The 13779-nt window shown below is 32.3% G+C and overlaps 1 protein-coding gene across 1 annotated transcript in view; it reads right to left on the reverse strand.

Moving 5' to 3' along the window:
• The window catches only part of kdn (citrate synthase), a 93680-nt gene extending 82375 nt beyond the window's left edge, over positions 1-11305 (reverse strand). Inside the window, exons 1-3 of the mRNA XM_089096040.1 lie at positions 11190-11305; positions 6675-6824; positions 2405-2602 (exon numbers count right to left, since the gene is read on the reverse strand). Of these exons, the coding sequence (XP_088952166.1) occupies positions 2405-2602; positions 6675-6824; positions 11190-11243 (402 nt within the window). The 5' untranslated portion in view covers positions 11244-11305. The remainder of the gene's footprint in view (positions 1-2404; positions 2603-6674; positions 6825-11189) is intronic.
• Between the last annotated feature and the right edge of the window lie 2474 nt (positions 11306-13779).

Here is a 13779-nt window from a genome sequence, read left to right on the forward strand (position 1 = left end):
CTTGCCGGGCAATATATTAGCCAAACTATATCCATAAGCCATATGCACAGGGAAATTAACTACAAATATCCAGACATCCACATCAGTATATTTGCAACTATCATGTGAAAAAAAGAGAAAATAGTGCAGCCTTGTATTGTGTGCAGAACCTTAATGAGATACAAACGAACTCTCAAAGCGCGATTAAGCCCAAGTCTAGCCAGATATTCTTATTACATTGCATAATAAAAACGTCTAAATTCTATTTTAAAATCCGAAACAGTACAAGTTAAAACCGATGTTATGCAACATAACAGGTTTTCCCTCTTTATCTCAGTTGCATACTTATTAGTATTTAAAAACACTGTCCATAGTCCTATACCATAAAATTATCGGAAACTTCAGTTGTTTGCTTTTCAAGATTAATTTCCATTCCTTTCAACTTAACTAGGGCGAAAATACGTAAATAATAAGACCGTATCCAGGATTTTGTTCGGAAGGTTATTTTTTCGGAGTGGGGGTTTACAGAAAAACCTCAAAAAACACATCCAATTTGTTTATATGCATTTTTGTTACGTTTTTACGAGCCGGACAAAAATTTCGGGAGGGATTGGGGTCAAACACCCTACGCCCCCCCCCTCCTGGATACAGCCTTGATAAATATATATAAACAGATTTCCCAAAAAATTACGAAGCGTCACAAGAAATGCATATATGTCCTGACCGTATCCTAGATTTTCGTTCGAGGGTTGGGGAGGGGGGGGGGAGTTACAAAAAAAACTGTGAAAAACACATTAAAAATAAGTTTTTACACATTTTTACGAGTCGGACAAAAATGTCAGGGGGGGGGGGGATTCAAACAAGTTCCCCGGATACAGCCTTTAAAAATATATAAATATATTTCCCGAAATATTGCGAAATGTCCCCAAATTTACTCAAAAATAAGACAATGTCTACCCATTCAAATTATGATTTTTTTATAGTTCTAACTTGCTGGATTTAATGAATATAGAAATACACGAACTTTCCTTATCAAAAGTACTGAAAACTACCCTATCCACCTAAAAAAAACAGGGCCTGTTTTCCTCTCGCATCGCTATCAATGTAAAAATTTGACATGTTTTATGTTTGAATTAAAAGAAAAGAAAATTTTTAAGATCAAAAAACTAATTTTCAAACTGCAGTTCTTTACTTTTCAACATTTTTTTCGTTTGTTCAGCTTAAAGCACCAAGGACATCAAAATAAAACATATTTCCCCCTCAACCCATATGAGGTCCATTCATACCCGAAAATCTCGATTATTAAGGCTTTTTTCTTTTGGTTGTTTCCAAATTACTAAGATTTTAAGGCAGTACTACATCTTCGTCAGTGTTTCCACGCCTAACCATAATAACTAAATAGCTAAAATTTGACAATACTTTTTGCCAGTAAAAATTCTTCTCTGACAATCAGTTGATTCCCCAAGACAACGTCTTCAAAGAAAAGAACATACCAGGAACGCACCAAATACCGGACATATACCCGGTATACTAGTAGCCTAATATCTAATGCCTGATAATTTATCCACTAATAGATAAATGTTTGCCACAGAAGACTCTTGAAAAGGGCAGATCAAGTTGAGATTCAAGATCAAATGTCGAGATCCAAGAAACAATAAATGGCTGATTAGCCTCGTAAGAAAAACATCATCCTCCAGCGTCTATGGTAATATTGAGGTTACCTTTTGAGAATGGGCAAAAATTAAAGGGCTATATATAATATAGCCTTAATATAGCCCAAAAAATAAAAATAAAAGGGCAAATAATGGGCTATATTAAAATTTAGAAGGAGTGGAAATATAGCACAATCTTCCATATAAGATGAGCATTAGCTACGAGTTATTATATAAAAGAATTATTTAAGAACTAGCAACAAAACCTGTTAGACGATAGGTATAAAAAAAACCTGTAATCCAATCCCTTAGATTTCTCCACACTACTCCACAAATGCAACTTTTATACAAAAAAATGAGTAGTCTCCATACTCAATATTTTTGGCTTTTATTAACAAATAAAATAGGCAAGAGTGGGGCGCCAATTACGACCCTTTGATAAGGAGTACTTGCAGGCTATGGTGCTGGTTTTATATCTTTGGTCCATTTATGCATAAAAATAGTCTAATATAGATCCTTTACTCCACAAATGCTACTTTTATCAAAAAGTAGTATATTTCAATATTTGTGGCTTTTACTGACATAAAAAACGTCAACAGTGGGACTCTGATCCACGAGCCTGTGACTAGGAATATTAGCGGGACTTGGTCATTTGGTTTTACACCTCAAGTGCATTTGTAAATATAAACGTGTTTCTCTGAAGTTTATAGACATAGCCAATACTAAAAAATTACAATGTCACAATAATTAATTTAAGAATTGTCATAAATTACTTGGGCATCAGTCGGGACATCACCAGTGACTAACAACCAAAAGAGGCCTTCTGGAAGAGGTTCTGCACCAGCTTTGCCTTTAGGGAGCTTCTCTTGACACTCAGGGATTGATAAACCTCTGAATCGAATACCTTCCTCTGGATCTAATACTGATGTTTCTGTTACTAACCCTTTGATACCACGCATGCCACCATAGGCCTAAATGAAATTAAATGTTGAATATTAATATATATATATATATAAATTATTTATAAAATAAACAACATTTTATAAAAAATAGAAATAGATTTACATGAAAACATATGGAATAGATTAGAAATATAAAGAGTAAATATAGATAAACAGATATAATAGAATAGAAAAATAACTGATTTATAAAAAGATACATATAAAAATAGATAAAATAAAATTAGTGAGATATATTTTGGACATAATGGTTGTTTAGGTGATGTCTATCTTTTGATCCTACAATCTATAATTGCAAGGGATATATATACATATATATATATATATATATATATATATATATATATATATATATATATATATATATATATATATATATATATATGAATATATATATATATATATGAATATATATGAATGTTCTGAATGTTTTTTTTAAACCAACAGGAATAAGATTATAACAAAAAATAGCCCCACTCCCCAACCCCCTAAAAATGAATAAAGACAGCTTAACGTATGGCTGAGTGCGAGAAAAACCTAGCGTAATTATCTTTGACTGCCACGTAATATTTATAATATTACATCATATTTATAATATTACATCATATTTATAATATTATAAATACGAACCTAATCATTAATCATAAGAGATTCATTGCATTGTTTTGCATCAAGTGCAAAACAAATACTAAAATATTAACAAAGGATTGTCATTGATTAGGTTTTCAAAATACAGAAAGTATAACCTAATTACTAAAAGGTCAAATTTAAAACGAATTGTTTACAAGATCACTTTTAAACAAACGATCTTAAAATGGATGAGGTTTAAAATTGCTTCAATTACACAAAAGAAGTAATTAGTATACAGTTGCCCATGAATTATGTCTACAGACTTACTGTTTCGGTCAGCAATAACTCGGTGTTTTATTTGTCTAGAACTGGAAGACCTTGATAGGAAATTAAAAAGAAAAATAAATACATATATGAAAGCAAGCTATAGATGAAAACAATTTTTGAGAAATTCATCTATAGTAATTGAAAAGGTGTCAAGCTGTAAGAAATAAATTTTGCAAAAGAGCCTTTTTATCTTTTCTTTTTAGTTTCTGATCATGTTAATAATCTGTTAATCTGTGAGCTAAAACAATTTGTTTGTGCCATCAAGACAAGAAAAAGATAGTTTTGTGTATTTATTATTGTGTCCATAAATTCTTTCATTCTTTGCTGCTTGACAAAATTACCCCCACCTCTCGACCAAATTCCTACAACTGCCCATGCTATTCATACAGTCAGCATTAAGAAAGGGCTTGGGGATGTAGCTATTAGAGGTGGTTCAAGGGCTGTGATGCCCAAAACAAGCACTTGGAATCATAAATGGTGAAGGGAAGGTTCCATATCTTTATCTACTAGGTAAGTTCGAACTCCCCACGTTGGGTCCAAGAAGGATCCTCCTGCACCTCCGTTTCAGTACCATAACCCTGTCTCTTCCCCGATTACGTTCCATCATCCCCGAGCCCTATCTTCCCGCACACAACAGACCATCCCCTATAAAGTCCGAAAATGTCCCCAAATTGACTCCCGCCCCTGCTAAACATGACAGATATCGCAAGAGTTTTGTTGAATTGTATAATAGCCAGGAAAACTAGTCATTAATTCTTTTTTTTTTTTTTTGATGTTTAAACTCTGTTTTGACTCATTTTTGACACATTGCATCCTTAGTTTGTCCCTATTAGAATATAGGGACCTAGGGAAACCTAGGTCCCTATATTACCTTTTTAGGATACCTTTTCAATTAGGATACCCCCTAGATCAATTCTTTTACTTATATAATATTGTTTTAAAGAAACAGTTTTCTACCAAAAACTACATTTCTGTACAACACTGTTGTTTGTAAAAAGAAGTAGGTTATTTTCAGCTATTCAAGGTACAACAAAATAATACTCCATTATATTCAAAAATACTCCATTATATTTAAGTTGTTTGATTCCAAATGAAGAAAATATGAACAAAACCTCTGAATATGAACACAATGAACACAACCTCTCAAAGCTGTTATAAAATCTAATATAAATACTATTGAATATTAAAGTACTTTTTAGAGCTCTGACAAGAGCTTAATAATGTAGAACAAGTTATTTATCTGACGTTGCATTTTTGATGTGACCTCAAGGGATGATATTGATGTAAAAAAAAAAAAAAAAAAAAAAAAAAAAAAAAAAAAAAAAACAGATATACTGTTATAATATTGAACAAATTTTCTGAATTCTGCTTAAAAGCTATCTCTGCTTCATAACTTATGCATTATGTTAATTGTGCATATACTAGTTATGTTACACGTTAAAAAACATTCTTCAGAACAAAAATAACAAGACTGTGATCTAAAATTGAACTTCCATTCAATATATTCTTAATGCAACAGTCATATAATTATGAAAAGATAAAGATTTTACAGGTATTTTATAAAAATTGATTTAGGCTTTTCTGATTTAGCAGATTTTGACTATAATTACTGCTTTTGTTTTATCAAAACTAGACTTATATAAAATCCCTTTGATGAAAAGACAAAATCGAGCCCTATAGCCTACTGATGTGGAAAAGTGACCATGGCTCTCTATAACCCAGTGGTGGTTCTGACCTCTCTTGCACCAGGGGCAAAATCTTGAGCAGTCCCCCCCCCTATCTCCCACAATTTTTTAGGCAAAACTTTAACACAAATTTTATTTATTAACATAGTTATTTTCAATTTATTAATCAATTAATAATTCATTTTTTAGTTAATTGTTTATTATTAAATATTTTTATTTTTTAGTGTATTTTAAATTTTCTAATTAATTAATAATTTATTATTTATTTATTAGCTGCGCCCTCTATTTTATTTTAATAAAATTAAATTTCAAAAATTACAAAATGATTACAACATTTACGTTATCTATTTAAAATTTTGACCCCCTCAAATTTCTGCAACCAGGGTAAGTGTCCCCTCGGCCCCCCCCCCCCTAAAACTGTCTCTGCCATAACCCTATATAAATTTCATTGCAGAGAATCTGGATATTGCTTTCTTGTGCTGTCTGTGGTGATCTCTTTTTTGGTCTCTGTAAAAATGTAATGTCTTTAATAAGTTTGATCCATAAAATGAGATTTTTTTTCTTTTCCTTCTGTTGGAAAAGTGAGTATAATATATTAAAAATAATGAACTTTTAGATGTTTTTCAAGTTCAGGGTGCTAGAATAGATTTGAAAATAAATGTTAAGAAGATTAAGTCACTAAGGCTAGGAATAAGTGAAGATGAAAAGGTGACATTGGGTAACAAAAAGATTGATCAGGTGGACAGCTTTACTTACCTTGATGGTATTATTAGTAAAGACGATGGGAGCAATGAAGATGTTAAAAGTAGAATAGCCGAGGCTCAGAGTCTTTTTTCACAGTTAAAAAAGTTTGGAAGAATAGGGAGACTAGTTAGAAAAATAAGATTAGAATATTAGAATCTACAGTGATGACATTAGTCAAATATTGCTTTGAAGTATGGGCACTCCGAAAAGCAGATGAAGATTTGCTAGATATTTTCCAGAGGAACTGTCTACGAATTGTTCTGGGTACCTGGCTGACTGACCATGTTTCAAACAGTAGGCTGTTCAAAAAATGTGGTTCAATACCGCTTTCTAGGGCTATAATAAAAAAAAGGTTGAGGCAGCTAGGGCAAATTGTGCAGATGAAAGATTGCCAAAGATCGTCCTTTTTGGCCAACTGTCTAGGGCTAAACAGAAATCGTGTTGTCCTTTTCTGGGGTAGGAGGACGTCATAAAGAAATATCTAAAGGAAATGGGAACTCCCTAGGAGGATGTAAAAAGGGGGCTTTAAATAGATTGGGATGGAGGAGTGTGCGTAGCTGTGTTGGCCTCAGGGGGCTTGGTGCTGCAGTGAGTTGTAAGTAGTAGTATCTCTAACAGCTCTCTATATGAATTCAATGTTTTCATACAAATGGTATTGCATAGAATGAGGATATGAATTTTTTCTTTTGCTCTCTATTATAAAAGTGTATACCCATTCTTGGAGTACAAAAATCAAAAAACAAGAAAAAAAATATTACCATATCAACAGTGACATCTCCAATTTTCGTTTGACCAAAGTCTTTACGGAATTGTTTCACCTTTTCTTGTTCTCTTGGAATTTTATCTGCCAAAACATCTTTTAAATTTGTCCCTTCTGATGAAAGAGTCCTAGACAGCAAGTTAACAAACTGAAGAAAAATGAACTATTAGATTTTAAATCTCCTAATCAAGTTAACAATGACAGTGAAACATCAGAATAACACAGCAAAGAAAATACAAAAAAATAAATAGAACTAACCTATTTCACCTTGAATTAAATACCCAAAAGATCAATTTTAAATCCTGATTCATTTTGGTGTAATGTCCTGAAAACTAACCTTGAAACAAGAGGTAATATTATCTCCCCTGCATGCAGTTATAGCTCCCCTTGCCCTCCTCCCTTGGGCACACCTTGAATATCAATTAGCTTATCCTGTTTAGAGTCTAACCCTTCTAATCACCTTTATGTAGCTATTAACCTATGTATTTATGTAGCTATTTACCTATGCGCGTAACTTCTTATGGGTAAAATTAAACTTGATGAAACTTATATATTTAAAATCAGCATAAAAATCTGATTCTTCTGATGTATCTATTTTTTTATCAAAATTCCATTTTTTAGAGTTTCGATTACTATTGAGCCGGGTCGCTCCTTACTTACAGTTTGTATACCACAAACTGTTTGATGATAGATGTGCAGAAGCATCCAGAATTACTCCTAGAAAATAGCAAAGAGGAAAACTTTGTCATCACAGAAAAGTTGTATTTTTCTGCAAATAAATACAATTCTTTAGAAAAAAACAAACAATATGTAAACAATGGGCAAAGTTCATGGATCTGTGGGGACTGTGGGGGATTAAGTCATCCTAAAAGACATATTTATTAGATTTTCGACTATGCTGAACAAAATGGTTATCTCAAAACTTTAATTGGGTGACTTTGGGGAAAAAATTAGCATGGGAGGGGCCAAGTTGCCCTCCAATTTTTTTGGTCACTTAAAAAGGGTACTAGAACTTTTAATTTCCATTCAAATGAGCCCTCTTACGATATTCTAGGACTACTGGATTGATACAATAACCCCTGGGGAAATAATAATAATAAAAAAAATAAACACATCCATGATCTTTCTTCTGACAAAAAAAATACAAAATTCCACATTTTTGCAGATAGGTGCTTGATACTTCTACAGTATGGTTCTCTGATATGCTGAATTTGATGGTGTGATTTTCATTAAAGTTCTATGGCTTTTAGGTAGTGTTTCCCCCTTTTTTTAAAAATAAGTCAAATTTTCTCAGGCGCATAACTTTTGATAGGTAAGACTAAACTTGATGAAACATATATTTGAAACCAGCATAAAAATCTGATTCTTTTGATGTATCTATTGGTATCAAAATTCCGTCTTTTTTAGAGTTTTGGTTACTATTGAGCCGGGTCACTCCTTACTTACAGTTTGTTACCATGAACTGCTTGATTCAATTTTATTTTCTTTCCCTTCATTTTTTTTTCAATTTTGTTGCTTGAAAGCAATGTGTAATTTGGCTCATCTTCATCAAGGAATATTCTACATTTTTTTTATTTATTTGAGTTTGATTTTCAACTTTGCATTTCATTAATTTTGTTTATTTTCAAATCTTTTTCAACTTTAATGCTTGAAAGCACTTTGTAACTTCATCAATCCTATAGGGTAAGTCTTCTGTGCAATTTTCTAAACCTTAGAAACAGGGACAGGAACTAGAAAACACTTTTCTAGGGCATAACTGATGCTCTGAACTAATTTCATAAAATTTTATTCTCCTAATTCAACTACTTTCTACAACAGAAAAAAAAACCTCATCTAGAATTCTACCATACAATTTGAGGCTTTTTATGCCATCCAATTACTAGCTAACATATTTTGTTGAAATGATGGAAACAGAATTGTTTGTTAAAAAAATAATTTGGAAATAGCATTGAATACAGAATATAATGGTATTCATAATTCTTTCCGATGTGATTTCTGCCTTAGGCTATAATATGCCTTTACCTCCTTTTCCTCGATCTGATTTCTCTAGTAAAACATTGTGTCATATAGCCAATGATTGGACAGCTAGTCATCACCTCATCAGTGAATTATTTCACCATTGGGTTTATCTAGGTTTACTTAATAAGCATGTGATTAGGTTGAATATTTTAAGGATATAGGCTACAATGCAGCAATCTTAATCTTTCATTATTAGTCAATAACAAAGCATATTTATGGACATACACTTTAAGCTTGAGCCTAAACTTGGAAAATTCTACCCAATCTTGGACTTGAGATCTTTAAGTCAGAACAAAATGTCTAAATCATAGATAGACTTTATCTTGAATTTATCTAATCTAAAGTAAGTGTTGTGAAGAAGAATGATTGTATTTAAATAGGCTATGATGTAAGGGTAGCTTTTTAGGTTTTGACATAGAAAAGTTTTCCTAGATTGTAGTCAGCCAATTGTAGCTAGCTCAATCTCTACAATCTAATCATATCCAAGAACAGGAACCTGCTGCAAATGTTTATGAACAAAACAATTTAATCAAAAAAATTGTTCAAGATTAGGCATTGTCAAAGTACCAGGTGTATTAACCTAATTTTACTGCAATTAGTATATTTAGAGTCCTATAAGACATCATTTTGAATGGAATTAAACAGGAAGCAACTCTGAAAGCCTAATTGGACTAAATGGTTTTGTTAATATAACAAAGCAAGATTTTACTATTATAGATTGGTGGTTCTACAGAAGGAAACATCTTAATGAAACAAAAGTAGTATGGTACCATTACATTCCTTATTTTATGCCCTTTTCCAAAGCCATACTTGCATTTTTAGTAAAGCATCTTGGCCTCCCCTATCCCTGACAGTCCTAGACAATAAAAATATTCACTGATTATCACCTTGTGTTGCGTCATGTCTTCTTTGTTGAATATTCACCATTCTTAACCAGTGAAAACTTGTTGGATATATTTTTTTAATGTGAATAACAATGAAGGAAACAAGATACCTAATGAGATTAATATAAGCATGGTGCATATTAAAGGGTGTCTCAAAAAGAATGCCAGATTTGAAAAGCCTGCTATTTTATTTGTTGTTGTTGGACATTGTTTTTGCATGTTTTGTTATCACTGATCATTGAGATCATGTTTTGATATTATGCTTTTGTTTTCCAGGTTAATCTTTTTGATGAATAGTAATGAAAAGATACAGTAGCCTACGGAACAGTGAATGTTGATTCTAAAATATAACTATAAAAATAGTGAAAGTTTCATAGATACTGTTCAAGAACTCCTCAAAATTACAGAACATGTTATTGGACCAAACAAATCCACTGTTAAGGTTGATGAAAAAAAACTGGATCACCAGAAGACATCATAACCCCAGGACACCTTCAAAGTGAGGCAATTTGTTTCTGTGCTTGATTTGGTCAATGTGACTTCACAAAAATCATCTTGCCATCATTTTCAGAAAAGAAACATGTGTCTAGCAGTAATACATAGAATTTTAATGAAATTTTTTTATTTACATCCCTATAAAGTTTAGTTACAGAGGAACTTAAACAAGCAGATCATTGAAAACAGCAACATTTTGTGCAATAGATCCAGAAAAAAAAGACATGTGGTTTCACAAAACATGTCACATTTTTTCAGATGAAGCTCAATTTCATTTAAACAGCTTTGTGTATAGAGATAATTGTAGAACATTAGGATCAGAGAATCCAAGAATTCATAAAAAAAGACAGGCACCCTCAGCAAGTTACAGTTTGGTGTGCAATTTGAAATCTAAAAAGAGCTAGGCCTAAAAGCCCCAAAATGGCATCAGTATTGCCGTTGTGGTGTCATTTTCAAGAGATCTTTGGCTCTTCTTTAAAATTCTTGGAAAATCGCCTGCATAGTAATAGGTTATTTAAAATTAGGATAATGGAAAATAACAATTATTATTCCCAAATCAGCAACAAGTGCCAATTTTTTAGAAAAAATGTTGTTAAAACTTTTTGTTTGTCTACTATGGACTTTTTTACCTGAGGAACCCCATTAGGGGCTCAAAATGGAATTTCCCTCAGAGACAATTAGGCCTATTGTAGTATGAAAGAGCATAAGAAAAGGCATCAAGTGATATAGCCTATTCACTAGGCTATCATCCTAGGTAAATAATGTGTACAAATTTACTATCATTAATTTTTCAATATATTTCCTTCTCAAAAGCCTCAATTCTAATCACCAAGAGAATTACTTTTAGCAATGATTTAAGTAGCCTATTTTAAGATTTATTACAGTAGTTTTTAGAATTTTTCATAGTGGTTCCTTTTGAGTGGACTTAACTGAACACTAATCCCATAAATCTCCTCCCCTTAACTGACATCACTGAAAAGGACCAACTGCACTATTACCCAGGTAGCCTCCTTGCTGAACAATTGAGATTTGGCTAGGCCTACCCTATCATTAAGATAAAAATTAGGCTATTGATCATTAGCATTGAAAAAATAACACATTCCTATCATAATCACCTGATGGGATAGCTTAGATGTCAGAATTTTTGAAGTTTGACTTGTCACTGCCATTTTTCTGAAAAGGACTAAAAAATTTTCTGAAGATTTTTTGAGAGGGTCAAGGATCACCTGAAAGTGATGATGCCGATGGACAAGTTATTGATAGATGGCTGATGCCGCTTAGAAAAGCTATAGTTAAAATATGCAAGCCGGAAGAGAATCCTAAGGAACAGTAGACAAAAACAACAGTCCTGGAGACCAAATATACATAATGATAACCTAAGAGGTCAAATTCTTATCCAGAAAATTCTAAACGATAAAATTCTTTTGGATTCTTTTCCAGAACCCTTTGTTAAAAGCAGTATTATTAAAATTTTGCAAAGACTATGAAAGTAAACGATTTCCTACTGAAATTTTCTGCATGATTTCCACTGAACTGGAGGTAAATTTACTTGTATAACATTCAAAATTTTGTTTACCATTTTTCTATTCAAATGATATGTATATCAGGTCTTTTGGTGCAATCTTATTTTATTTTTGGTTGTGATCCCTTTCAAATTTTAAGAGATTTATGCATAAAAAACATCTTTGAATAGCACCTTCTTGTGATCAAAACGTAAGATCAAAATGCCTCAAGGGAACTTTTTGCTGTTAAACATAGAAGAAATTTTGGTCAGCTAAGGCATTTTGTAGACATTTATAGGTAAACCATATCAACCATCGCTGTTGATCAACAATCTCTTGGTAAAGATAATGGGTATAATAGTCATTAATGCTCATTCATAATTCAAATTTACAATATTAAGAACAAAAACTAAACGCTTGTGTCTTCTTAAACATAATACTACTGCTGTTTATAAATTTTGTTTTCACAAAGTGGTCCTTCCCCCTACCGATAGATCACTTCCTTCTGCACCATCTTGCGAACGTTTCTTCACCTGCATCTTACCAATATGTACATTGAGTAGATTCAAAGAATGATACACAACGTGTTCACTGACGGAAAACTAATTGATTTAAGCCCGAAACCTTCAACACATCAAAGTGTACTCACCCCTGAAGGTATAGATTTTTCTTATTAACATAAGGGGGTTTATTTTAAAACCCCCTGGTGCTTAAAAAAAAGGCCCACAAAAAAGAAAGGAGAAATCCTGCTTTGAAATTCAAAGTAGATCCAAGATATAATTTCAAACCTTTGGTTTAAGCTCATATCAACCAAGGAGAGTGACTATATATAATTGCCTTTAAAATAAAAATCTTTAAAATAAAAACCGAAATATCTGGTATTTTTTTTGAATTTTTTATACACTGTCTATTAAAAAGGATTTTATCCCTATTTTAAACTTTTATTTTATCGTCATGGAAAGGCAGTGTGGTCTCCGAAATTATCTACGTCATAATTGCCTTTAATTTTTTGCCTAGCTGAAACTGTAAATCATTATCTGATATTCGACGTTCTTGGGGAGTTGTAGCCCATTTAAGAAACCCTACCTCTACAATTGTCTGTTCAAAGTGCTAACTACTTGTGAAATTGGCTTCTTTTTTTGACTAAAATAGTAATAATAATAATAATCTATTTTTACCCTCTTTCGTAACATTACAAAAATGCACTAATAGAGCATAAACAGAGAAATGAAGAAAGAATAAAAAAGCCAAAAAAAAAGAGAGAGCAAGAAAAAAGGAAAAAACACGAGTAATTAATGATTATACGTTCAAATTTCGAAAATTTATAAAGAAGAAAAAAAATCTTATAGGAACTTAAATCATTAATAAGACACAGGATTTATCAGTCTACCCAGCCGGTTATAATATATGGTTAAGCCGAAAGTCTGATATGTTTCTCACACCGGTTTCCAAAACAAGCTGAAAATACCTCCATCTTCTAATATATATGAAAAACATGGTATTTTTTGCTAAGGTATGAATTTCAGAACATACCAAAAAAAACTTAGGATTACGGTAAAATCGGGCCCTAATTTGTTTTTGTTTTGAGTTACAGAGAAGAGGTAGAGAGGAGTTACGAAAAATACAGTTGAGAATTAGCCTGGCTTTACCCTATTCTCCGCATGAATAGGATTTGTCATTCCATCATGAGGACAGATCCTGACTATTGAATTATGGTACCGATTGCAAAGGCACGAGCAAAAAAAACCGTTAATTCCGCTATTTAATAACGCAATTAATTATTGTGGATGTAAAATGGAGTCAATAGCTTTAGATGTATCAATTACGCATACGAACAGACTCTTTTTCATCATCTTATGTTGTATTATTATAGAAAAAAACACATAATGTGCATTTTGTACTAAAAACGACTAATTACTTTCAACCTCTAAGAAATATAAGTAAACAGAAAAATAGTAGTCGTTGGGCTATTGGTATCCCTTTAGGCGTAGTCTTTTGAGACAGGGATTGCCTTTCTCTTTTTTTTCCTTTGTAGAAGAGCCTTTCCTGGTAGTATGAGTGGTCAACAATTTTTATTCCCATCCAATAAACCCTACCTGCCATGTTTAGACTAGCTTGGGAGAACAACAGACATCCCTCTCAGCTCACTATTCACCGATCATCAGCGGCAAATGCTACTCGATTCTTAGGGACGGTTCTAGAA

Source organism: Artemia sp. Qi Xiang Cuo, chromosome 1 (assembly GCF_049724085.1).
Source record: "Artemia sp. Qi Xiang Cuo chromosome 1, ASM4972408v1, whole genome shotgun sequence".
NCBI classification, from domain to species: Eukaryota; Metazoa; Arthropoda; class Branchiopoda; order Anostraca; family Artemiidae; genus Artemia; species Artemia sp. Qi Xiang Cuo.